The sequence below is a fragment of the Gymnogyps californianus genome, chromosome 2 (genome assembly GCF_018139145.2).
Source record: "Gymnogyps californianus isolate 813 chromosome 2, ASM1813914v2, whole genome shotgun sequence".
Taxonomy (NCBI): Eukaryota; Metazoa; Chordata; class Aves; order Accipitriformes; family Cathartidae; genus Gymnogyps; species Gymnogyps californianus.
Genome location: NC_059472.1, coordinates 54,678,332 through 54,705,935, shown reverse-complemented (window position 1 = coordinate 54,705,935; position 27,604 = coordinate 54,678,332). Strand labels below are relative to the sequence as shown.

At 41.9% G+C, this 27,604-nt stretch overlaps 1 protein-coding gene across 2 annotated transcripts in view; it reads right to left on the bottom strand.

The window, feature by feature from the left end:
- Positions 1 to 347: 347 nt before the first annotated feature.
- The window catches only part of LOC127013147 (bromodomain-containing protein DDB_G0280777-like), a 33,038-nt gene continuing 5,781 nt past the window's right edge, over positions 348 to 27,604 (bottom strand). Inside the window, exons 2-8 of one of the 2 annotated variants that reach the window (XM_050891826.1) lie at positions 22,762 to 22,820; positions 21,649 to 21,729; positions 19,636 to 20,771; positions 14,880 to 15,016; positions 11,904 to 12,061; positions 7,149 to 7,261; positions 348 to 2,491 (exon numbers count right to left, since the gene is read on the bottom strand). In XM_050891826.1, the coding sequence (XP_050747783.1) occupies positions 2,348 to 2,491; positions 7,149 to 7,261; positions 11,904 to 12,061; positions 14,880 to 15,016; positions 19,636 to 20,771; positions 21,649 to 21,729; positions 22,762 to 22,795 (1,803 nt within the window). In that variant the 5' untranslated portion in view covers positions 22,796 to 22,820 and the 3' untranslated portion in view covers positions 348 to 2,347. The remainder of the gene's footprint in view (positions 2,492 to 7,148; positions 7,262 to 11,903; positions 12,062 to 14,879; positions 15,017 to 19,635; positions 20,772 to 21,648; positions 21,730 to 22,761; positions 22,821 to 27,604) is intronic. The other variant, XM_050891827.1, reaches the window with a different exon arrangement.

Here is a 27,604-nt window from a genome sequence, read left to right as displayed (position 1 = left end):
TTAAGAAATCATTAAGAAACACTGTTTCCTCAGTGTACATTTAAAGCAAACTTTTCTGGAAAACAAATTCATCCAGAATGTGCTGATACAGAGATGCTCTATGGAAGTCTCACTCTTAATACTCTGCCAGATTAACCTTGAAGTCTTCCTCTAGCATTGAGCTATTTAGCTGCATTTTGAAGACCCCAGAGAAGCTGGGAATAACTACTCTCAAATTTGCATTTAGAAGACCATTTGGGGACAGCCTTTTGAAAGTCCACAACCTTCAGTGGAGCGACACAAAAATAAATGCTCTGCCAAGCACTGCAGCACAAGGGACCTGACACGGACCCCGGTGCCGAGTACAAAGCAGGCTCATTAAATGCAGAGCCTTCCCTTTCCTCCTGCACAGTGGCCGTCTGGTGGGTTTTGTTTTCCGCCCTCCCTGTGAAAAGGGCACAAATACAGGTTGGTTGGGGTTTGTTTTTTTTTTTTTTTAAGTCTGGTAACAAGCTGAACAGGTTTAAAACAGCCTGATGTTAATTTAGCAGAATGCATCCTAGCCTCTCTGCCCAAAGGTGTATTCCCACACACCATGTAGGGAAGCAAACCACCATATGCTTAATGCTACTACTTTTGGGGGGGAAAAAGCTACCTGATGACATGCTTTTTTGAAATGCACACATTTTTTTCAAGGAAAGATGGAGCTTCTAAAAAACTAAATATCGCTTTTCAAGGAGCAATTAGAGCAGAAAAGGGAAGTAAGACATTTTCCAAGCGCCCGATTGCTTTCCTCCGCCTTTTTTGCCCCTTTTATAGATGCCTAAGCCTGCTGCGAGTGTTGGAAGACCTGGAGGCAGCCGGTTCCCTTTCCAGTCGCAGCTGTTTTTCCAGTAGTGCCATCTACTGGTTTCACTCTGCCGTGAGGCTCCGCGGAGAAAATCCTTTCCCCATCCCGCAGGTAGGGCAGGCTTGGCTGGGAGGCACAGCTCCTCTCCCTGGCTTCAGCGAGCAGCGTGCGAAGCAAGGAAACTTCAGCCCCAGCGATGGTTCAAAAGCTGTAGTCTCTTCTTACCAGAAATAAACACGGTTCTGGTTTATCCTGTTCTTTACTAACTCATGCATACATGTGAGACTACAACATAACATTGGTTTAGAAAAAGGCTGGTGTGCCTCGTTTTCCTCCTCAAGGCATTTTACAAAAACATTCATTATGGATTCTTCTTCCTCTCTTCTCTTTCTCTAAAGAAAATTATTTAGTGTTATACCTCATTTTATTCCAAAAATACTACTTCCATAAGTCAGGAAAAATAATTTTCTCATTAAGTAGCTACTAGTCAAAGGAAAGCACATATTTCACAGAACTGTGTTGACAACTAAAATCATCTACCATTTACAGACATGCAGTGAATGATTGTGTTGCAATCATGGTTTGGAGTCTTAAGTCAGAGCAGCTGTAGGCATTAGGCAAGAAGTGTCTTTAGGCAGTACTCAGAGAGGAGAAGGCAGGAAGGCAAAGGAAGGAGCAAAGTCAGGGCTGCAGGCCCAGAGCAGGGGGGGAAGCAGGGTAGGAAGAAATGCAACGAAGGTAGAAGTGTACATTTGGGCACCAGAGGCATCTGGCAACAACTTTGGTATCAATGCATGACTTCTGAAGGGCCTGATCCTGTAAACCAGAGCTCATTTGTCTTTATACTACACATGCTCACACGCACCTGTAGTGTAGGTTCTTGTTTAGACCTAGGCATTTCACCATTACAATATTCAGTGATGTTTCCCTCATAGATTTTGTTCTACTTTGCTTTGTCAGTCTCCTAAAAAGACTGTTCTCTGCCAAAAATGAATTCACCATCCCCAGCCCCCATCTCAGCACCACTGTGGTTGCCTGCCTTCACCATCACCAAGCACGGGTTCAGTTCACCAAGGACTGCAACAGCTTTATCCTGAACTTGTTGGCTGATCAGGTGCATATTCCCTTGCTTCAGTTTTCTGCAAGCTACCATCTGTTATCTTTGCTTTTTCTTGTTCCTTTTCTACGCTTTTCAATACATCTGAACATGCTGGCAACAGACCAAGTACTGACTTTGAGCAGATCTCTCCAGCTGCAAGAAAAGTCCCATCTGTAGCTTCAGGCTGTCCCTTCACCTCATTGATTTCTTTTTCTTTACTTGCAATTGAAGCCTCAGCAATATTTTCAGATGGTTTATCATCAGCTACCACTAAACACGAGGCAAGCTTACAGCTTGCAGCAGTTGCTCCTATTTCAGCCTTTGCAGCACTATTTGGAAGGTCTTCACTGGTTGTTTCTCCCACATCTTCTGTCTGCATTTCTTGCTCTTTACTCTCTTTCGTACTGCTGGAGCCCACATTAATTGAACACTCGCAATAATAGTAACCAGATTCCTTGCTTCTTCTTACGCATAGCGCAGAGATCAATTTGACTGAAGACCTCTGTGCCAAAGTAACTGTCTTCATATTCTTTATACAGATCCGAACAAATTTTTCTGAAGCCCTAAATATTGAGAGCAATGTGACATTATATGTATATTATATATATACACACACAAAAATACATGCACTTTAGAAAGGTAGAAGATGTATCAAGTATTATCTTAGCAAAACTTAGCAAAGAAAATACCCCCCTCCCCCCGTTAGGATAGTAATATCAACTTTATTTGGTAGTATTTAAGTTGATACTGAGAAAAATCAACCATTACTAATGAAAGTTACAGCAAGTTTGGCTTTTGCTGAACCCTCCACCTACCATACCCTCCGCAAGCAAAAACATACCATAATTTTAGATATTTCAGGCAAGTTCACAGTCACCACATCCATTGGGAAGCTATTCCCTAGTCTCCTGAATTGCCTTTAGGAGAGATTTCTTTATTTCCACCTAAAGTTTACTTTGCTCAGTTTCATCCCATTGCTACCATTACAGACTGAAAAATTAATCCTTCTCCTTGGTGTACACATTCCACAACAGTAATTAAATTGTGTGCTGGAGACAGGTTAGAAATAGAACTCATGCACCTTCTTCCCTGTGAGCAAAGAAGTATTCAAAAGAAATTTAACTCAGTGACTTATTGTGAAAGCAAGCTCATTTCAGCAAGCCAGAAAAGAAAAAGGAAACCACAGCAGCTCTTCAATTGCTACCAAGCACTGGTCGTATTCCAATGGCCACATGCTACAGCAGTCATGGCATAAATGGAAGTGTTTGCTCCTATAGATGTGTTTTCAGATGTTGACGTGCTCTTTTCAGACTAAGAAAAAGTAACTTCCACTGCCATAATCAAGGCACATGTTCAGAAACTATTGTAATTTAGGACTGTCAAGATTTAAAATCAGTCTTCCTGAGTAATTTCTTTGCAGTTCTCCCCGCAACAAGTTTGGGTGCAGCAGCGCTGGCTCCCCTGTATGGGTGTCACCAGGAATGGGCGAGCAATCCAACAATTCCACAGTCCCCGCAGCTTTAACTTGGTCAGCAACAGGCTGCCAATTTAAATAAGGGGCTCCCACAAAGCATTTAGCTTATAACAAACCACATATGCCAGAGGCACACATGGAGATGAAGTGAAGGACAGATGAATCATTAAGCAACAGGGAATAGTCTCCGCCTTCCCTTAACCTAATGAGCAAGCGAGCTAACAAGGCTCCAAGGAGCCCCTTGTAGCACATTGCCTCAAAGAAGTCTCAATCAGTTTGTTCAGCCCTGCTCTCAAATGCACAGGAGTGCACAATTAAAAACAAACAAAAAAAGTCTCTTTACAAGCTTTCTTCCTTGTAATAACAGCCTTTTTAGCAGGCAGACATGCATTGTTCATGGCGTGGGGATTGCGGGAGGATGGCCAGAACAGCCAGTGTCACCTGGACAAAAATAGATCTAAATAGCTTCACAACCAAACACATCAAACTATTAGGTACTGCTGCCCCTGATGACCAAAACACTTCAAAGTTTAATTAAACAAACTGCACATCTTTTCCTGTGCCCCAGATATATCCATGTGTCAGTCAGAGCCAGGCTGTTCAGTAGCCAAGAGCTACACATCGCCTTAATGCCACCAGCTTCAAGTTCGGCTGAAATGCAGAGGTACAACTGTGCACGGGCTGTTTTCTGGGTAATTCAGCAGGATGATGGAAACTTGAGTAAGGTCATGTCATTGAAGATAACTTATCAAGTAGCCAGAAGAGAGCCGGATTAGGGCTGCCCTTTCATTAAAAAACTCCGAATATTTTAATACAAGTATGTGACTCTGCAAGATTGCTGCTCTCTCACCACCCTGGGTAGAACACAGCTATTTGCAGACCTGCATGAAGTGAATCTACTTAAAGCAGCATAAAAAGCAAGAACAAACATTTTCCACTGTAGTGTGGAGGCACTTGATCCACAGCTTCACTCCGGCATAGGCAAGCACAGGCAGCGCCCAGCACTGGAGGCTAACAACCCGCACTGACAAAAGCACTTAGTCTGCGTGCTGGAGAAGGCTCTTGCTACAGACAGATACTGAAGTGGATTCTCTTAAGAGGTGAACTGTTCCCTTTTGGCTCATTGGAAAAAGAGAAGTCAGAAAACCTGAAGAACCCATATTTTATATTTACGCCAGGGGCACGCTACACATTTTGAACCCAATCAAACAGGACATACTGCTCCTTTGGTAGCTATTCAAGCTAAATAGCACACAAACCAAGCTCTCCCCAACCTCTTGGGATCTTTAGACACAGAACTAAAGTCAAAGATGCACAATTTCTTGAGATTAAAGTTTGCTGTTGTAGTAGTTGTTTTAAAGAGAACCAGCTCCTCCTTCCCCACAAATAAGAACAAGGTCTGCAGCTACTCCACCAGTATCATCACATACCTGTCTTGTTAACAAAGTATTCTTGAGATGTAAAATATAAACAGTGAGTGTTAGTAATTATTTCTCAAGCTTTATATAAGAAGCACTTAAGTTGCCTGAAGTACTTAAACTGCATCCTTACTACAAGGAAACATTTATGGTATAAAGAAAGTAATTACAGCCAGTAGATGGCATCATAATAACTGAAGTAATATTTTGTCTTATTCATACTTTGGCATCTTCTAGTGTTTAGGAAAGTTGATTTCTCTCCTGCAGTCTTTAGGAATGAGATACCATACAAGTAGTCGGGTTTTGTCCTTTCTTTTCCCATTACATTTTAATTTTGAAAGAGATGCAGTAAGTTGTCAGCATTTTCAGTTGACATGTCAGATCTCAAAACACATACACATTAATCTTCCAGTTTGATCTTTGAGGTTAAATCCTATGTCTAGGGTTGAGCCTTACTAACCTCAGGGAGATTTGTACATACAGTAATAACTTAACATACAGCCCTGCTCCACTTTGGTTTCACAGCCTTGATGTGTAGAATAGTATTTCAGGAGCAACAGCTTTAAGGAGCAAACAAATTTGGACAGGAATGAGCAACGCCAGGTAGACAAGGGAAGAGCAGTGAATATTGTCTACCTGGACTTCAGGAAGGCTTTTGACGCTGTTTTCCCATAAGATCCTCATAGAAAAGCTGATGAAGTATGGGCTGGATGAACACAGTGAGGTGAACTGAAAACTGGCTGAACAGCCAGGGCCAGAGGGTAGTGATTGGTGGCACAAAGTCTAGTCGGAGGCTGCTAACTAGAGGTGTACCCCAGGAGTCAATACCAGGTCCAGTACTGTTCAGCATCTTCATTAATTGTCTGGATAATGGGGCAGAGTGCACCCTCAGCAACTTCGCTGATGACAAAACTGGGAGGAGTGGCTAATTCACCAGAGGGTCACTCTCCTATCCAGAGGGGCCTCAACAGGCTGGAGAAATGGGCTGACAGGAACCTCATGAAGTTCAACAAGGGGAAGTGCAAAGTCCTGCCATTGGTGATGAATAACTCCATGCACCGCTACAGGCTGAGGGCTGACTGTAAAGCAGCTTTGCAGAAAAGGCCCTGGAGGTCCTGGTGGACACCAAGTTGACCATGAGCCAGCAATGTGCCCTTGCAGCAAAGGCGGCCAGTGGTATCCTGGGCTGCATTAGGAGGAGTGTTGCCAGCAGGTCAAGGGAGGTGATCCTTCCCCTCTGCTCAGCACTGGTTGGACTCATCTGGAGCACTGCGTCCAGTTCTGGGCTCCCTGCTTACTTGATATTCAAAGATTCAAAGCTCTATACACTTACGTATTTATAAGCAAGGAGATTGCATACATGAATCATACTATGCAGGAATATATGCCATATTTAGTGCTAGAGATCAGAGAAGGAGGAGAACATGCAAAAAAATTGCAATTTATTTTTTTACTTTAAACTTGATAGTAAAAGCAAGTGTGAAAATACTCTGGACAAAAGTCAACAGTAATTCCTGCATGTCTATTGTATATTTTCTTTTGCATTAGACATTGCTGATGCCTGTACTCATGAAATCCCCCATAGGCAGTATAAAAGAAAAAGCCTCCAGCACAGAACTATCAGTACTATCCAACTTTGATTGTACCATGTATACAGAAGGCAAATATCAAGTCAATATGAAGTACTTGAAGTGCACGAATACAAGGTCATTTTCTTCAGCTATTATAACATTTTCTGTTTTCTTTGTGCATGCTCCTTTAGTGTTTCAGGTTTGCAATATATTGACCTCATAAATACAAGTACTATTCCTGGAAACAAGCAGGACAATATTCCACTGGGAAATGAGCAATCTAATCAGAGTTGTTTTTTACTTTAATTGTATGTGATAAAATCCCATACAATGCTGCAGTAAAGGTTAGAAAAGCACATCACACATTTCTAGCATAAATCAAGGCACCAGCCTGGCTTCCAACATGACATTAATCTTGTTCTCAGATAAATATTGCTCAGAAGCCATCCTGCCCTATGGAAACAGCTTGACATTGTGTTTTCATGCAGATTTGACTGGCCACAGCAGAAGGAACACACTCTGTACTCTACAATAGAGCCATGCACAATATAAGCAAGAGACCTCATCTCTTCCAATTGGATATGAGCAAACAAAACTGTGTTGGCCAGCCTATATACAAGCTTGTTAAAAGAAATTATATTTTTCTCTAGTTGCAATGATTATTGCTTAGGTATATAGTCCCCAAGAATTTCATTAGAAGGAAAGTAATCACTAGAACAGATCCCAGTAAAAAAACATTTTAAACCTGGTTACTTACCCTTCTTTTCAACCTTGGTGCTTTGGAGAGCTTTAGGAAAGTAAGATGTGGTTTGAAATCCTTGCTCCCTGAAATATCGAGATTCATTTCAATAAAGCATTCTTCCACAGCTTCTGGTAAAAAGATAAAATGAGAAAAAAACAAAACAGTTGGGAAGTAGGGAAAAATATTTACAGGAAGATTAGACAAAAAGCCACTATGCCTTTCTTGAGCAAGACACACAGTTAAAACACACAGCAGATAACTAGTTGTCATATCATCATAGGCAACACAGACAAATGAAAAATAAGCAAAAACAAAGTTGTGCCGGATGCGCAGCCATATGTTGCAAACCTTAAACTAGATCCAAACTTTTATGTTTGCAATGCAATTCCTTCTGAATTCACAGACCTCTTATTACAATGGTGAGTTCAGGAAAGCACATGCCCATGGCAGCCCTGCCAGCAACAAGATGCAGCCACCAGTGGCCACAGCTGGGGAGTGTGATGGGACAGATTCTCCCCAATTATTGCAAAAAGCAATGCGAAAAGCAAAGTGCTTCCAGCAAAAAGTGGCAAGATTCCCAAAACTAGTGCAACTCCGCAGCACTTGGAGCAATTCAGAAGGAAAAGTCACACAAACTTAGTACTCTTTCTGCAGATTATGTCATACAAAGTGTTTATGGTGGTGTCAATTCAAAGACTTTGGCCACATAACTATAAAGCAATAAGGTTTTATTCTGCATTGAAAGAAGTGTCTGTGAGCAACTCCAGAATTTATATTCAAGGTCTTTCAGCTAAGGATTGTAATGACAAGTCAAGCCAAGTTGATCTATCCTTGGTTTTCATGAACTTTCAATTAGGGGATGCAGTCTCACAAGAATAACAAGGTAAAGCTTGCGTGAGGCAGACCCCTGCAAGTCTGGCAAATGCAGAAGATGAAGTGTTGTTCAACTGTTGTGCTTAAACAGTAAAGAATAAGTCCAAAATAACACTGAAAGCCTTGGCTAGGGCTGGAGTATTTATTTAGGACCTCTCTCCAGCAATTTTTCTTATTGCCAGAGGTCTTTATACCTTGGCTGTATGAAGGGGATAAAGTGAAAAATCAACATATGCCCTGGAAAACTGCAATATTTATGTGGCTTTTCCTGCCAGACTCCCCCACCTTGCCACCTATCTTTGTTACTCCTTAATTGCTTAGGCACTGGGAGAAGCAGGTTCAATGTTGAAATTTGTGTTAAAAATAGCATATCACATATTTGATGAGTGCATTGCTTGAAATCACCCTACTTCCATTTTATGTTCCATCTATCAGGAAGTTTAACTACATGCATGTTTACTAGTTTGTCGTATGCGTTTGTATCACGGCCAAGTCTCTGGCTTGGAGTTTAGCTAATTAATACATTAAAATGTTTCATCTCAGAGTGTTTGTGAGGGAACAGCAGCTGGGGCTGTCTGGTCACTCTGCCAAGGCAACTACTTTATGTTTTCCAGCTGGAAAATACATAAAGAATAGGACCCAGTTGCCCGAACAAGCATCGAATGGCCTTTTAGATGCCCCACAGGATGCCCACCTGGCCTCCAGCTGCCACTGTAGAAGGGTACAGTCTGGCTGTAGGTCCAGCATGGACATTGCAGATACTTTAGGGCATCTAAAAATGGTACTAGGTGATTATGGTTAGGTATCAAATAACCCCTAAAGTGCCTCTGGTACTTTGTCAAATAAAACACATTAACATGAAGAGTTTCTGCATGTTATTAAGTCTTGTTCCCACACCAGTAGGTCAAAGCACAGCAAGCCCTGAAGAATACAGGCAGCAGCAAAGTATCTAAGCTCCTTCTAGGAAGAAGCCCTTCCCCACATATCTGGGCAAATAACATCCTCTAGATGCACAAAAAGAAGCAAGCTAGACCTTAACGTAACAAAAACCTGAAAGTAGCATCTCCTTATGTTCACCACCCAGCACCAGTTCTACCAAACAGCAGAAAGGAGTTATCACTGCAAGGTGAAGGTCCTACTGCCATGAGCAGAGTTTCATTAGAAAGGCTGATGATGGAAGAAAGATCAAGCCTACGAATCACCTTCAAGAAGTCGGCTTAGGAACAAGGTTTGTAGCTGATGTCCTGCCCATGTCAGGATGGCACTCAATTTTCCAGACACTATCTTCCTTAGCTCACTTGATAAATATCCTAAGAAAATTCCAAGACATCTTAAGCAGTACCTCTTTTTCAAAGTAGACAAGGTCACTAGCAGCAAGACAAGGCCCATAATGCTCAGTATTTACCAATTAACTGCAGTTAATTTATCAAGAGACAGGGTAACTCTCCACTTTGAAACTAAAGTCCATGACATAGGAATGAAAGCAAATGAAGAGCCAGCCACCTATTTTTGTATTTGATAATGCCAGGAACACTTCAGAGGTTCAAAAACTTCATTAGAGCAGGCTGAACTGTTAAACTGTTGTTGACAAATCATCAATAAGGGCGTGACAAGGCAGAGGGAGCTGGCAGGAGTAGCTTGACCTTTGCCAGTCAAATCATTCGCCCATCATGCTGCTTGAAAAGGCAGCATTTGAAAATCTACACCTATCCCATGAGCAACCAAAAATATTGACTAAAAGAAAAAAATCCCTATTCATTGTATAATGATTAATTCAGTTGTTATGCTGAGGGGGAGGAGAAAAAACAGAAAACCATTTCTTCAGAGATGTCATTAAAAGGATAGATTTTGATACATATTTGCATAATCCCCAGACTCATTAAGTTCTAGAAATGGTCAGAAGTTATACAGAAAGGAGAACAACACTGGAAGTTACATCTCTCTGGATAGCAAAGCCATTGGTGACAGAGTTAACAGCTTGAAAACTGGCAGCTTGTCTCAGTCAAGGAAGTATTTCAGGCAATCAGTGAACAATCATATTACATTAAAAACCACACAAGTACTGAGAGAATATTCCTGGGGCTTGCAATGAAAATTCTTATCCTCCATCTCATTAAGAAAGGGGTTCAGATCAGAAGCTAGACACCAGGTTCCCAGAATCCTGAAGATGCACGTTATCCAGGCAGAGAAGGATCTGCCACCCGCTATTGTAATGGCTTTTAGAGTTAATGCAGCTCCAATATCATTAAAAGAGAAAAAGAAAAGAGAGCATCATAGCACACATTCTGCAGAACCAAAATTAAACATTTCTGCTGGTGCTAAAATAGCACAATAAAGGTTGATCTTGTATGCTATGATTCATTGGGAATAAAATTCTCAGTTAAGCAAAACAATGAGTAGATGGAAAAACAGCAGTAGTCAGACAAGAGAAAGGAGGTATTCACTTCTGCATCTTTCAGAAGTGAATGAGGAGAGAGCTGGGGAGTGGGGGGGGCATCAAAACAGTCAAGCCATCCCGTCTTTCAATAGCATTGAAGTATATGTTGTGGACAGACACATACCAAATATGATCTTAAAGGAAATTGCATCACATGCCTTCTACTTTGTCACCTTCCAGTCAAGATTATTTTGTGTTAAACTTAAAGACTTTAGAAGAAACAATTTGGGCATGGAGAAGTTTGTTGAGGCTCTAATCCTAATAAGTAGGGACAACATCAGAGTACTTTCAACAAAAGCACAGCTGTTTTGAGTCAGAACTATCTTTGCCATGGATGAAACAATAAGAGAAATGAAGGCCAGGGTCAAGCAAAAGGTAACAGATAGTGAAGTCGTTAATTTTATTTAGCTGAGGCAAAGAAGCTGTTCATCTTAAGAGGCGTCTTCTGTCTAGTTGCAACACTGAGTACTTAAGAGGGAAAATAAACAGGAGGAGAAGAGAGCAGAACTATCATATCAAAGCTAAGAACTGGAGGAGGTAGGAAGCAGCTTCAACAAAAAGAAAACGTACTATTCTGAAAAGTTATATCCTTTGAAGACTACATAGTGTCTTTGTACTGCATGCCTTTTCGAGAAGCATTAGTTGAACTATGCTTCCTTTTTGCTTAGTATGAAAATAGCAAGGAAAAATGTATATTGATTATTTCTGCTCTGTTGGAAGCAGAAGCCCAGGACACAGATTAGGTTCTGCACTGCAGGCTAAAGCAGCTCCTAAAAACAGAACAGGGTGGGAGGGAAGAGGAGAGTATCAAGCCCTTCTGAAATTGTATTCAGATGCAGGTAAGCAGGTCAAAGATCTAGAACATCTTCATGAACCCATCAGTGCTTTGGGAAGTTAGAGCAAAGGACACAAGCTACTCATACTTCTGTTCCATCTTCTACAGTGGAAGCAAAAGACTGATTTGCTGGTGCTACACACATACATGCAGACAAACACTGCTATTTGTCACCTGTCCCAGAGGTACTCATGATTTCACACATGCTCCAATTTAAAGGAATTGCTTGTAAACTCAACTGAAGCCAACATTTAAAAGGTTTCCAGTTCACAGGAATGAACAGAGCCCCAGTTTTGAGATGTCACTTTGAAGACCCTATGTACACCACAGGCCTGCAAGGTCCTGACTGCAGGGCAGGCTAGGATAGCCTTGCTGTGTGAACTTGACATGTCAAATGTCTGTGCATCTCACCTGTCCCAAATTAGTACAGAGAACTTATTTTAGCTCTCATGCTCTGCAGGATCCCAGTTGCCAGCTTCATATTTAACAATTTAGAAAGAGGAGACAAGAGGAAAGGCAGCACATCATGGCCATGCACAGCAGCTCAGGCCAGTGCTTACAAGAGTTGACAGAGTCTACAAACTTGTTTAACCACAAGTGGTAAAGAGTCAGGATAGGTACTCACCTGCAATTCTGCTCAGCATTTTCTGGTCTTCCTCTGACATTTTCACATATATCACCTGATTGTTAAACTGTCCAATCCCATGAAACGTCATATTAAGGTCTTTACCCTGCAAGATGGCTTCCACTTTAGTCTTGCTTTGCTTCAGTGCCAGAACAGCCCTTAAAAAAATAATTAAAATAGACATGTATTCTGAAAGAAGGTTATTTGATTATTACATATGGAAATATTGTTGTATTTTTAATACCAGACAATATGCCTGATTTTGACCACTCTGCAGCACTATGCAAGGTGTAACAAGCACACTATATTTCAGTGCTAATGCTTTTGTAACAGAAGATGCACAGGCATTTTAAATACATTATACCTTTCAACAACTTCAACCTGAGCTTATATATTAGAAGTGAGTTTTGCTAGCAAAGTGAATGTTCAAGTCATTAACATACCAGAAACAGCTATGTGAATATATGCTGCTAAAGAGTCAAAAAGGATAAAACTGAACTTATATTTGTGTCATGTAGTTTAAAACTTTATCGTTGCCATTTTCAACTGGTTCACTAGTTTTATTCTTAAACCAAAATAAATTCATTCTCCCACCTGAAGCACCTTCAGCATTTGTCTCCATTATATTCTCCTATTCCAGGACAGCTAACAAAATATCAAATTGATGCTTATGTTGGGAGCTCTGTGTCCCATTTCAACAAAGTTTAGATGTGCACCTTGCTGTGCACAGAAATATCTCCAAAAAAAGTGAGTTACCCAAAGACATTAATACTTCAAATTCAACCATTTTTCTTAAAGACACAGAAAAAGTATAACTAATAGGTTTCTAAATGTAGACACCAAGTCTTTCAGCCACTTAATACCCACTGAAGTTTTACAGGTCCCCCTCTTTACCCTGGTGTCTCAGGAAGGGGGATCCTGTCAGTCTTCAAACCAAGTTTGAGCAGAAACCTTCTACTAATGCTTCATACTTCTAACAAAATACTGCATAAGTAAGCACTGCAGGACACCAGCCCATGGGTTGCTGTGGCTCCTGTAGCCACATTTACTTTATCATCACACATAGAACAAGTTTTGGCTACATTAATTTCATTGTTTAAAAAACTTAGAATTGTGTAACATTATCCAAATAGAAATCAGGCACTACAACCCTCATAGCACAAACTAATCCCCTTCGGAAAGCATGTTTCATGCATGCAAAGGCCACTTCAGCCAACAACAGTCAACATTATGAGCAATCCTCACTACTACATCAGAGTTATTTCAGCTATAACAACATAGGAGCTGCTTCTTTCTGAGACTCCTGGGGACTCTGCAGATGAAGATTTGGTGAGGACAGGACTGAAGGTGGTAAGGGAATGAATTCTTTGCAGAGGATCTTGCTTCTTCCACCTTAATAACAAGCAGGGCTAATCCAGCCCTTCATTTAAGTCCGTAATGTCTAAGCTACTATTAAATGCTGCTAGAACAACTTCTGCCATGAGATGTGAAGATGCCTCCCTCCCTCTGTGAGGGGCTGGGCTGGCTGTTGCAGCAGTGCTGTTAGGCCAAGTATTTCTCACTTCTCAAGCTAACACCTTAAGGCAGTCTTCCATCTGACAGCACAGAGCAGTAGCCACTGAACTACAGCCTTGTTTAGTAGAGCTCTGTAGGTAGCCAGAAGATAAAGGATGAAAAGCATTTGGCAAGGAAGATCTGCTTTCCATTAGGTATGCCCATTATTTTTATATTACAGGCACACATCCACTCCTAAGTTCATTAACACTACTTAGCTCCGCTCACCTCTCTAACCGATTGATTCCCATTTTGATTTCTGCTCCCCACTAGCTTCCTATCCTCTTGGATGACAGCCTGCCCAGTCAGCAGCACTGGCACAGGTTTTTATTACTGAATTACTGTACATGGTGTCTTCTGCATGCAGGCTCCTTAGCCCATATAATGGTCCTCCTATCTTTTTTCCCTCAGGCCCTCCAAAAAAGCCTCTGGAATGTGCAATAAAGCAGGTAACTTTAAAATAAGGCACATACAAACCTGTCATATGCATCTTAATCCTGTTTAATTGTTGTTGCATGTATGGGCAGAAAGGGTTGTTTTTTTTTCTACTCATATTGGTTCTTTTGACATCTTTCCAGCTAGGCATTCTGCTTTAAGCCCAAGCAGATCCTGTGTCACACTCGTATGGGGTTGAGGCCTTACTGTTTTTCATTCCCTTGCTGATGTGCACCAAGGCCCCTGGAGAAAGGGCTGCCCTCACCAGGTTCCCACCTCTACCACACAATGCCTTCCCAGACACCTCAGGTGTCCCAGACACCCTCCCTGCCTCCTCATGCCACGAAGTCTCAAGTTTCCCAGTGTGGTACAGTAGGATAAAGCTTACAGAAAAAACCTGCAGCATATTGGCTCTATTCACTGGACCCTTCTAGCAGCTCTAGCCTTCCTGACCACAGGGTAGCTTTCCTTAGACATCTTGCAATTTCCCCATCTTAATTCACAGGGCCCCAGTGACAGCCCACAGCTTGAATTAGACAAGAGAGCAGCTTGGAAAGAAACTAGGCAGATTTTTTTTGTTTTCTTTTTAATGTAACATGTCCTATCAGCTAACGTTTTCCAGCTGATACAAGCACAGCTGATCTGAAAAGCTGTAGTTTCTCAAAAGGCAGCAGCTCAGGGAACTTTACATCCATTGAATTAATTTATGGTAGTAATACAGTAACACAGTAGTAATACTATTTGCAGTCACGCTGCTTTTTCCTCTTCACCCCATGGCAGATACACAAAATTTCAACCTCTGAAGCATCACATCTAGCTTTTGTAAAGATCTTTCCTCACAGGTATTGAGAACAAGCCAGAAACTGATCAAAAAAGTCTAAGAGGAATTGTGTGTAGGCTCTACTGAAATGTAGGTATTCATAACAGCAGTAAGGCTACCACATTTACAGAAAAATTAGCTGCACTTGAATCTTGCAGGATTCTTACTTTTTTACTTCTTCTTCTGTTCCCAGGTGAGCTACTATTATAGTAAGGTGCATAGTTTGAACAGGAAGAAGAGCTCTCAACAGGTCAGGTTCTTTAGTGAATATGAGCTCCTGGACATCTTCAATTCTGTCCAAAATCTGCAATGCAGTAAACAGGCAACAGGGAAATAAATTTTCATTTTACAGTGCCCAGATATTACTGGAAGAATTCAGAATGCTGAAGCCTTTTACACTCAAAAACACAACTCAAGTTTAAGCCAGGAATCCACAAAAAATCCCCCAGATCTATCATATAACAACTTTCAGTTTCAATTTCAAAGCTAATTTTTCAGGAATTGATTGGTCTGTTTTCCTTTTTAAAGCCTACAGGCTAAACTCATAGCTCATGTGAGCCAGCACCCCTAGATCTTAAAGTAGGTCTGAATCTGACCCTAAACATGTTAACATAAAGCTCACAGCACTGTGTAAATATTAATGGGATCTTCATGCAGTTGTCAGTTGTTAATAGACTGTGGAAATTGAGTAGCATTTCCATAATTAATCTTATGCCATTTTCTGATTACAAGTTTGATCACAGATTAAACTGATGTCTCTTCCCAAAAGGAAACTGTAACAGCAAACAAAGTAGATCAACTGGGTAAACATGCTGTTCTGAGTTGGTATTTTCTAGAACTGCATGGCCAGTTTCTGGCTCTTCTGGGTCTATCTGTGCCTTTACAGAACAACTCCAAAGAAAGATTTCTCAAAATGATCTGTTAAGGTTTATAAGCCAGTCATGGGAACAAGGTAGGAGGGAGAAAAATTCAGTCACACAGGGACTAGGCACCTGGTGGAAGCCTTTGTTACAGCCAAGTCGTTTATAGATTTTCAGATTATTTCACTGAGCAAATTCTGGCCTACATGCCTAGGTGCTCACATATGTTAGAGCTCCACTTTATTCTTACATAGGTTGAAACAGCTGGGTCAATATGCTTTTGTTTTGCAATCTTTCTACATAAAGCCTTGTCAGTCATTGTGCAGTCCAGTAAATAGTCCTACAAGCTGCACAGCAGAAGAGATTAGTATAATGAGTTTCTGATAAATGTCAGGATAAAGCCACACACAATTAAGAGAATCCATTTGAAGATACAAACAGCAAACTCCTTGAATTCAGACTCTTACAGTACATTTGTCACTATGAAAAACACATCACTGAAATGACTCTTACATTAAGGTAATTCCTACTGCAACTGAGGCAAATTTATTATGGCCTGCTATTCACAGCACATTTGCTTAGATCATGAAAACATGGAGCAGGAATCAAGCCATCAAGTTGTCTGACCACACAAACTAAAATCTTTGCTTTAACAGACTAAGTTAAGTATTGACAGCAATTCCACAAAACAGCCTTGTTTTCTTCTCCCTTGCCCAATCTTTCTAAGAATACTCTTGAAATAAGAAAGAAGATCCTTTTGCCTCCTCAACTGGAGTCTCAGGCAGCTGGGAAGACAAGTTTGAGTGCAATTCCTTCATGCAGATATCTAACTATTGCAGAGCAATTTTCTTACCCTTTGTCAGCTTCACAATTGTGTCTTCAGAACTTTCTGCTTCTTCTCCCATGGGAACAGTCTACCTTATCGCTACCCCTCTTTTTTTTTTTGGTGGATCAGTCTGTAGCACTTTTCTATAAATGCTATGTTTTTGATGGGATGGCTGGTTTTTTGGGTGAGGGACAGGAAGGAAGCACTTGTAGTATTGAAAGCCTGAGACCACAACATTCCTAGATCCACCCCAGCCCAAGCCCATTGCTGGAGGCTGGTGTCCAGCCTCCTGGAACCCCACTAGACACAAAGGGAAAAGGGCTGCTGCACCCACCAGGACTGCAATGGGGTTTTTCCTTTGTCCTGTTGAAAGGGAGGAAAACAGAGACAGCCCTAGGCTCCATCATCTGGAGACCTCTCAAAAATATAATTAAGGAAAATAAATTCTACCCAAAAAACTAACAGCTTCCTTAAAACCCTTCTGTAACAGACTACAAGGCCTACAGTGTAACAGGCAACCATGTTGTATGTTCAGTGAGGTCAGGAACCTCTGCTTTAGAGGTAAAGCATCTGAAATTGTTGACAAAATACAATATATGTGCATGTATATGTGTATATATGTATACACCCACATATTTATTTACTCACCTTTCATATATACACATACCAGGCCTACAGTTCTGTACCCTTTAGTGTTTCTTTCATAGAGCCTCACCCAGGGCTGTCTCAGGTCACTGCCACCCTTAAAGGTAGCACTTAAGAGGATCATGAACTGGGAATATCTTGGGCAGAGCATCCAGCCAGGGACATCAGAGCTGCCAGATTACCAGAGCTGGTGAGAGCAGGGAAATCTGGAAGAGCAGAATTGAGAGAGAAGAAAAGGAGAAAGAGGGGAAGGACATTCATAGAGCTGTATAGGATGTGGTCACAGGCCATACATTAGGACACTCAAATCTCATTAAAATAGCAGAATAAGTTAGGCATTCATGTCCCTTCAAGCTGTTCCATGATCTCATTCCTCAGATGGCAGGAAACTTTCTAGTTTCCAGCCTAGATTTATTCTTTGCCCACTTCATACCCATTTGTTCCTCTGCCAACATTGTCTTCCAGCTTACACAGTTATTTTCCCTTCCTGGCATTTATCTTCCTGATGTGCTCTGCACTTTTGTTCACCTCTCAAAAGCCAGTCATATGTAGGAATCACTGAAAGTTATATGAGGCCATCCTCCAGATAACCTTCAGTGATTATTCCACTCAAGACAAAGCCAGAGCAAATAATTGCCTACCAAGAGGAAGGCACCTTTGACGTCTCCCTCTAACACATACATAAGAGTTTCTACACTTAACTAAGGTAAAAACAAAAACTCAAAAGCCTGCCAAAGCAAGCTACTGTACCACAGCTTCTTGTCGCACTGGAAAAAAGGGGGGAAAAAAAGGTGTACAACAGATACAGCCATCCTACTTAATTATTGCCTTTCAGCAGCATACAGTCATGCCAGATACTGCATGGAAACGCAAGCTAGAAAAAAAAAGAATCAAGTTATATATTGCAACAAACAATATCCATTTGGTTCATTGCAAAAAGCACCATAAACTAATAGCAGAAGCTGGTAGCCGAGGGTTATATTTTCACTATGTTCATACAAGTTAATATTCAGTTTGTCTTTTACATTTGCTTTGTAAGAAAAGATCCCAAGATGCATATATATTATTAATAATTCATACAATTTATATGCTGTTTCTCAGTTCTTCCCATGCTAGCTGGGACACAGCAGTTACTGATTCAAATTAAGACTTTCCCCCTGCCTGCCTCTGTCAGATGGAATAGTCTGTTTCTTGTCTTTGCACCCCAAAGCTTTTCTTTCTCTTCTCTGCATAATACATTTGAGTGCAGTCACCTGCTGCCCCTACCTCACAGTCAACAGCATGAGGCATGTCCCACCTCACGATGCTACTGTTAAGCAACAAGAGCAGAGTCTCAGCCAAAAGGGGTGCAGCGGGTGCTGGTACAAAGTGAGGGCTCCTCATACCCTGAGCAGCTGCTAACAAAACATTGCCATCAGCAAGTCACAGTTGGCTATGGGAGGCTAAAGGGTAAAAAAACCTGTTCATAAAGGTACTGACAGCACTGCTTTGGGAATGAGACACTCTGTATCCTTCTTTCAGAAAGTTTTGTGTGGGCTTCAAAATTCGGACCAGCAGAGTGGGAATAAGTAGTTCAAGGTGAGACAGTATCTTCCCTCTTACTTTACAAATACAGAGAGACAGAGTTATGCAGAAGTTAGGGGCTTCAAACCAATCATACATAACTAGTTAAAGAACAAAGTGTGAAATCTGTCTCTCCAGTTTTTGTATCAATTTTGGAATTTACTTCCATGGATCATAAGACAGTGCCTGTAGTATCCAAGCCCTGCAAGGCTGTCTTGACATATTTCAGAAAAGTTCACTGCGGTAACTGGAATGCTTTAGGTTCCTCACAAAGCCTCAAGAAGAAAATATTTCTATTTGGATTTCTGCTGTTTGCTGTGTTTTGGTTTAACAGTATGGAGGTGAAAGAATCTGTTGCTTTTTCAACACTGCTGCAAACACGGGAATCAGAGTACAGCATACCTGGATGAAGTATGAGCATGCAGACTCCAGACATGGCTTCTTGGAATTAACTGTCTACCTAAGATGTCAGGGTAAGTTTGTTGGGTAAAAGATGGAGAAGAGAGAATAGGTCAGTTCTATAGAAACTTCTGTAGCAGAGAAGGAAATTCTCATCCTCCATTGTGAGCTTCAGTGGGGAAGGAGATGAACAAACAAATCAAAACTATTGCACTAAATGTGGCTGTAAGACAACATAGGATGGGCCAATGCAAGATGGTGAAAGCCACTGCTTTCATTTGGAAAAAGATTACAGAATAGAAGAAATTATTGAGGAGAGACACATCTACTCAGACCTTATAGAAAGGGCAATGGCAATCCTCAAAGCATTTTTTTCTTCCTACCAGTAGCTAAAACATTGGTGTGTTATCAACACTTTTCTAGCTACAAATACAAAGCACAGCATCTATGAGGGCTGCCATAGGGAAGTTAACTCCATCCCAGCCAGACCCAATAGACTACTTCAGGTAGGAGAGAAGAATTTGATCACTCTTGGCTTCTTAACAAGCTTTGAAACCAAGGTAACTAATTTATGCTAAGCTTCTTATTTAAGGTTTTTATTGTTTTGATAGAACAGCTACTTCAAAATACCTGATCATCTGTTATTGGAATAGCGACAAAATAATTTGGAGTCTCTTGTGGACGTTTCTTAGATACTTCTTGCCCCAGGTCTTCCTTCTGGTCTTCCACCATCCCCTTAGGCCCTTCTTGAACATCACCTTGCTCCTGCCTCACCTCTGTAGCTCTTCGACTTTCCTTTTGTGGGGGCAGGTCTGCTTTTAGCTGTTCCTGCTCTTGGCTCTGGTCCTGCAGCTGCTCCTCTGTCACTATCTCATCCAGGTCTGCTTCATCTCCAACCTGCATCTCCTGTAGCTCCACCACTTGCGCTCTTTCCTCTTCTTGGCTCTGGTCCTGCTGGGGTTTTGTCACCTCTCCTTCATCCTGCTTTTGGCTCGGAGCCCACTGCGGCACCAGCTCCACCGCAGCCAGTTCTCTCTCACCTTCAGTTCTTGCCATCGGCTCTCCCTGATTTTGTTTTGGGGTCAGCTGCTCTCCATTCCCTAACACTTCCTCACCTTGGTCCTGGAGGCAGGTTACCTCTTCTGGGTCACGGCCCAACTGCAGCTGCACGGTGACCTTGATGCCAGCCATACCTTGTACCCGCTCCTGCGGCTGTACCTGTACGGTTACTTGCGGGAGAGCTGGCCCTTGGCCCCGCTGCTGTAACTGCACCTGCACGGTCACTGACGGGGCCTCCCATCTTGGGCTTGGCTTCTGAGGCCACACCTGCACGGTCACCTCTGGGGACTCCCATCCCTGGCTCAGCTTCTGAGGCCGCACCTGCACGGTCACCTCCGGGGACTCCCACCTCTCGTCCGTTTGTTGTGGTCCCATGTTTGGGGCTATGCCTCCTCGTGCTGTCTGCCTCTGCAGCTGCACGCGGACATTGTCCCCTGCCCGGGGCTGCTGACCAGGGGGCAGCTGCTGCGCCGCTGAGAGATGTTCTCCTCCTTGCCCCAGCTGTACTGGTGAGCCGAGTTGCTGAGCTCCCTCTGGACTTTCATCCACCTGAACCTGCTCGTGGACCATCTCTTGATGCCTACTCCTGCACAGCTCCTGTTTTACCACCTTCATCCTATGACAGCAAAGCTTTCTTCTCCCAAGTCGAGGATTCTCCAAGATCCTCCTCCTCTTTCTTTGGGGCTTGAAGTCATTTTTTAAAGGAACTGGAAAACAAAGAAAAAAGCCCAACAGCTATCTGACACTATCTAACAGATATGACCTGCCTTAACTTCAAGTCCTTCCAAGTCATGGCAACACTGAGTTTTTCCCCTGAAGCTATAAAAAAGTAGGCAGATATATTTTTCATAAATCTGCTCTCCAAGACAACCAAGATGTTTGTTCAAAATCTGCAGGAAAACTAGATCCCTCCCCACCCCTACAAAACCATATCCATGAAAAAGTAAAAATTAAATAGACAAAGCCTAAAAAATTCATACACAACCTAAATAGTTTAATCTCAGGCAATCTAAGCCACAGGTAGTACAGTTCTCTCCCTATATGAAAAAACCCCCAACTTATTTTTGCAGCGGGCTAAAGATGAGAAGCTTAAGAAACTTACCCTGAATTCATATGAATACTATTACACTTTCTTTCAAGAATACAGATGTGGGGGTGGTGTTCCATAGAAAGGGCTAGTTTTAAAAAGGAGATTTTTATGCTTGCATATATTTCATATGCAATTTCACCAACCAGATATCTCCATTTCTTGTATTCAATTACCCTTTAAGAATTTTGTTGACTGTATGTCAAATCCAATGCCTTAAAAAGAGACTAATGAGGATTTTTTTTAAAATGCAAGAGACCAAATGCTTATGGAAATAGACAGATCCTACCTCCGGAGATGAAGCACTGTGGTCATAAACTAATCATAAAATCAGCTATTACCCATGATATTTGTGCCTGGGCTCCAGCAGAAGATTTTGTCCTTCTGAAAGAGTGTTTAATCAGGGATATGCCGAGTCCCTGATCAGCTAGTAGATGTTCCTTAATGAAAGGCAGAATCTAACATAGTACTTCATCCTGAAACAGCATGGAACTTACTTTCAAATATCTCTCTGACATCAGCTTTGACAAAAGGAAGCTCTGCCATTGCTGTCATGTCTTCACTGTCCAAGTGTGGAACTGGAAGGAAAAAAACAATGTTGAAGTCTCCCAGAGAGTCCCTTCCAACTGTGTAACTGCTGTAGAACACATGCATGCATTTTTAAAGTACTTGTAATGGTATAGCAGCTGCTGAGACACTATTACATTCCTCTGCCTTCCTCACAGTCAAGCTACTTGAGACAGAAAACCCCTTTTTCTCTTTCAGAAGTCGTCATATAAGTTAAGCCTCAAGGCTGTGCAAAACCTTAGTAAGTACATATTGTGATAGTTCAGTCAGATTCAAAGAATGCAGCATCTAAATCCTCTGTAAACAAGTATTTAGATGCATGTAGATCAATCAGAAATAATGTTTAATGCACTTAGAGTGACAGCAGGATTCATGCCACTGCAACTTCATAAGCCCCACTGAAGTCTTTGTCTTATTAGCAACATGCAGCTGAAGCGTAACACAACAGAGGTTTAAACAAACCCTTTCTTGCACTCAGCCTAAGTTGCTCTGAGAAAAATTGTTAAAGCATATAACAGCTTGTTAAAACAGGTAACAAGCTGCCATGGTGGTGGACATTTGTTTTTGTTTGTTGTTGGTTTTTTTCCTGAGCTAACACTTACAAGCATGTCATCTCTCTTGCATTTGTGCCTGTACAGTAGCCTTCAGTGGGGATTTTGCAGACTGTCACCAATGTAGCAAAGACAGAAACGTGACAGCTCAGGCTGAGTATAGGAGTGCATAGAAAGAAGCTTCAGGGTCCTTTACAAGGTAATGGACAATTTTTATGGTTTTCAATACATAGCATCAAAGTAGTCTTGTAAATATTACAGAGTTCTTTCCCTACACTATTTTGCTCTTAAGCCTGTATTGCTTCATATGCGCACACCTACTGTAAAATTTGCTGTTGACTTCCCCACCACCTAAAAAGAATTAGAGCTGCAACTGTTACCCAGCCATCCCTACACTATTTGCAAGTCCACAGAGTCCTTACAGCCATTGTGTGGCTGTCATCAAGTTGAGAATTAAGGGCTTAGGATTTTTCTGCCTTTACTTAGTACAACCTGAACTCCTCAGAGGTTGGTGAAGTGGTAGCATCTTGGTCCTTCAAACACTTCAGCACCTGTGTAAAATAAAAAGTGGCTGGAGATCCTGAGTGCTAGCAGCATCCCAGAGGGCTCCAAGCTTCTCCCAAACTCCCCCTCCCACTGTTACTCTGAGCCCTGCCAACCCATTGAGCCCAGGTGACAACACCAAATACTTGTCCACCTGCAACAAGCTCCAATGCAAGGCAGGCAGCCAAGAGCCAAGTGCTGAAGACTGCAGTCTATACAAATAAGAAAGGTTCCTTCCCCTGTAGCACTTAAAGTGCCCTGAAATATGCTTTTAGGAGCTCCTGAGAAAAGCTGGAAGACTACCCACCTGCATCCAAAACATTTAAACTATGAGGACAGCTCTTTCTTCAAATAAGTTGTTTATTCCATTTTCAGCCTTTTGACAGAGCTTGTGCAGACACCTGCATCCCAACCAGCAACTCTGAAACAGTAAATGCACGAGCTCCAAAGGCAAGCTCCCCCCACCCTCAGTCCCATGCCAAAGTCTGGAAACGGCTACTAACTGTGCCTAACTAGCATCACCCTTGATCAAGAGGGTCCAGAAACATCCAGAAGGAAAGTTGACCTGTCCCATGCAGATGTAGGCAGCATTTAGCCAAAGACCTCAGTCTATCCTCTGCTGCTTCTCGCCTCCTCAGTCTTACAGGAATCAAATACTCAATGAGGATGACAATACATAATTAAACTCTGCTGCTCTAAGCTTTCATTCTTCTAGTGTGAAACAATTCCCCTTTGCCCAACAGACTGAATTGCCAGTGTTAAACTACCATGCCATACAGAAACCCTGGAAGCCAGGCAATGTTTGCTTCTACCCAGAAACAGTTTTTTTGCACTCCAGGGAAGTGCCATGGGAAACTGCTGACTGGGTAACACTGTCTCAGTACCTCTGAAGGATGATGTTGAAATCTGCTACAGCCGCCCTACTTCGTGCAAAACAGTCTCCATGAGCAGAAAATAAGCCATGACAGCTTTTACACAGTTCTGCTTCATCAGGTAGGTCAGAAACTCCTTAGCTGTGTGACAGTGACATGCAAGTTTGCTGGTACTGGTCTGGGAAACCCAAAATAAAAGTTTATTTATGGGCCTTGCTTTCTGCCCCAAGTCCTCTCCCTTGCTACTCAGTCACAGGAGAGCAGGATGCAGATGCAGCTCAGCAGCTGAGGGGCAGAGTTTGCATCCCAAGTCCAGAGAGGCTGCTTAGACTGCTGGGGATAAAGGGAAGATTTGCCAAGGTCCTGGTCAAGCATAGGCACCTGCCCACTGTAATAATTCACCTCTTGTGTTTTACCCAAGATCTGAATGGCTGCCTGGGGCCTCAGTACTCCCCCATTCCTCTTCCCAATAAAGCTATCAGTTTACTGAAATAATCTGATGTATGTGAGGCAAAAGGCATTTGGAACAAGCAGACCTGGGTGCAGCAGAAGTCTTTCTCTAAACAATATTGCCCTCTGGCAACCTATGCCTAAAACATCCAACTCGTCCAGCCATGCCAGAAGACTGTAGTTATACAAGATACTTTCCTCAATCTTATGATATATTTGTGTAGTCATCAGGCCTTTTTTCCGCCCACAAATAACTGCCTGCTTTGCAGAGTGGACATCTCAGACAGATACCTGTATAATTTTCTTGTTAAGGTGCGTTTTCAATATTCAGCTCCCCCACTATTAAGTAGGGGAAGAGGAAGCAGCAGGTCAAGGAAGCTGCCATAAATACTCTTAGAAACAATATTTCTGTATGAAGTTGCATCGTCTTCTAAGTCATCGCAGTATGCCACAAAATCTGTTCATTTTATTCCCTATCAATTAAATCTAAATTAAGTTAGATCAGGAGAAAGCACAGAATTTATTGGGCCTGAGTTTCTCCTCCTTACCAGTTTATTGCACCTTCATAAGTGTGAAATTTTGTTGCCGTTGACAAGAAATGGTAGCGGGAAGAACTGAGGAACCAAGTTTAAATACAGTAAAACAAGACATCTGTACAACATGACTTTAGCTAAAGAACTTGTTTTACTGAGGCATATTTTATCCTGTCTCATCTTACCTTTTGCTAGATGTTTAATACAGGGGGAGGAGGAAGGGAATACAGAGCCACAGTTAAATAACACAAAATAAGAGATTGAGTGATCAAAACCATCAATGTTCCCAGGTCTGTACATACAGGTTTCTTCACAGTCTAAACCCAAGCCATTCAGAGTGAAGAAAATTCATCTGTGTGTAGCATTATCTGTTAATCAAGAAGCAATGAGATTCAAGAGGTTCTTGACATTTTCAGTTTTTAGCTCTATTTTCCCAGTATAAAAGTGGCAAAATGAGGCAACTCACACCTCTCAAAACTGATACTGTATTTGATGTCTATTTTTGTCTGACTAGTAGCCCAAGTAACAAATGAGTAGGGCATTCCAAGCTGCTATTTAACAGAAGGCCACTAATTCCTTACCAACACTGTAAATTCACAGGGTTTGTTCGCCTGCAGAGGTGAGGCCAAGGAAAAGGGGTGGAGAGTGAAAATAAGAGAAATGGGAGCTATGAACTGAACAATATTTATGTTTGGTGGAAAGACATTAGAGGCAGATACACCCACCCTTCATAGAGGCAACATGTACTTTACAAAGATACTTTTTCCTTAGTGGCTCATTACGATTCAACACATTGTCAGACCACACTGAATGAATTGCTCCCAGAGTACAGATGAAAGATAAGAAAGGCTTGACTTGTATTTAATGATCCACCATTAACATATCTGTATGTGGGTAGAGTTTCAGCATTTAGCATGCAGTATGCATATAATAGTGACTATGGTGTCTTACAAAGACCACCACTATCTGGTGGAGAAGGAAAGCCAACACCGTTCCTCTGAAGTGGAATGCAGTTATTAGCTTTTAAACGACGGTGTGTAGCTTGCTTTATTAGCCATTGTTTAAAACACTATAATTAGAAAAAATGTTAGATATGCAAGATAAACCGTCCTCCCTCGAATAATACATGCTCCCCTGTGAGTTATAGTGATTATACACTGTGTTAAAGAGGTTTTTGTAGAAATTTCTTTATACTGACTAAAATCATACAACAGCGATTGTGCCACATTCCCATTGCAGCAAAAACTGATACACCCATAAAACGTGTCCCAGTCATTGCTTTTCTTTATGAAGACCTCTGAGCAGCCATTAAACAGCAATTATCTTTGATGCTGTTCTGATCTTTTAGGTATAACAGAGGCAGATATTCTGTACCTTCTCAGCTGGTTTAAATTGTAATCCCTGCTGCCCCCTGCCCTGAGTGAAGGAAAATTCAGTTAAGGTGTAATTCATTTAGCCATGTTAGTCTGCATTTCAAAGCACATCTTTATAATCCCCAGAATGAAAAAAGAGCGTTACCCAAGATAAACTTAAGATAATTTGCATAAGATAATCAGTTAGCACATATTTCAGATTACTTTGATTTTTGGTAGGCATATCATTTATGCAAGCAAACATCATTCTTTAAAAAGGTAAGATTCAATCACTTCTGATACATGAAAAACTAAAACACCAGGACTGAAGTAATAATTTAAAAGGATGAGGTTACACATAATCAGCTGCTCACCAGCATGCCTTGCAGGGATGTCCTGACCTCATTACTCCTTCACAAAGGCAGCACCTAGGCCCTCACTAAACAGACAGGTGGGAAGGCTAAATCCAAGACTGATTTGAAGAACCCCCATTCTAGGAAGCAAGGTTTCCTCCTCACTCAGGCAGAAGCTTCAAGTCTGGCCCTCCACACCTGGACACCCTCAGCTGCCACCAGCTCAGCCAGACCTGGCACTCCCATCACCTTTTGGCACCAGAACTTCTGAAGCACCCATGAACCAAGCCAGTCCTACGCAGGTTGGATGCCTCTTCCCCAAGTGCTTTCGTATTTCAAAGCACTTTGTGTGCAAAGGCAGGGCTTAACACTGTCAGCTTTACACCAAAGCCCACATAGAGACAGCAGAGTCCAGATACTGCCCCCTTACTCTATCACAGACAATTTCTTGTTGCACTTCTACAGATTCCATTATCTCAGCAATATTTCACAAGTCAGAATACTTTAAGTGTCTGCTTTCCAGCTATCAATTAAGGAGATAATCTTTAATCAGAAATACCGTGCATTACATCACCTCAGCCTCTACTTATGATGGTCTCCAGTAATATCCAGCCACAGTGATTGTCTGCAATCCTCAATAAACTGCAATTTCCTCAGTAAACTAATGGCTCTTCTTAAGTATCTCATATCCACTTGAAAAAGCAAATATAGATTATTTGCTCCTTTAAAAAAAAATTATTCTCCAGGTACACAAGAATATCTGGAAGTCTCCATCTTAAGTGACTTGAGTGCCCAACCTTGGAGAGAGTGAATATCATATCTGAACAGCTAAGCCTTTACTACAAGCTTTAATTTATGCATATTTCCAAACCCTGCATGAGCATCCAAACCACTTACTGTCAGGTCCTTAGTTCACGCCTGCCTGAAGCCTTGCTAATCAGCCAATTACACAAACACTATTCAGCAAGAAGTGTGAAAGGACTCAGGCTAACACATTCTTTAGGCTAGAAGCGTACATGGCAGAACACAGTACAGCCAGGGCATCTGTCAGCCGTGCAGCAAGTGCTCCAGGAGAACATCTGACCACCACGCAGCATCCAGCCCCCTTCAGCCACAGCAGCCTGGGATGCAAGCTGGGCTGGAGGCAGGCACGGAGCTGCTGAAGGTCAGCATGTTCCTTTCCAGAGGAGCATACCTGAGGAACCAGAGAAAGCATCTCTCGAGCCCATAAA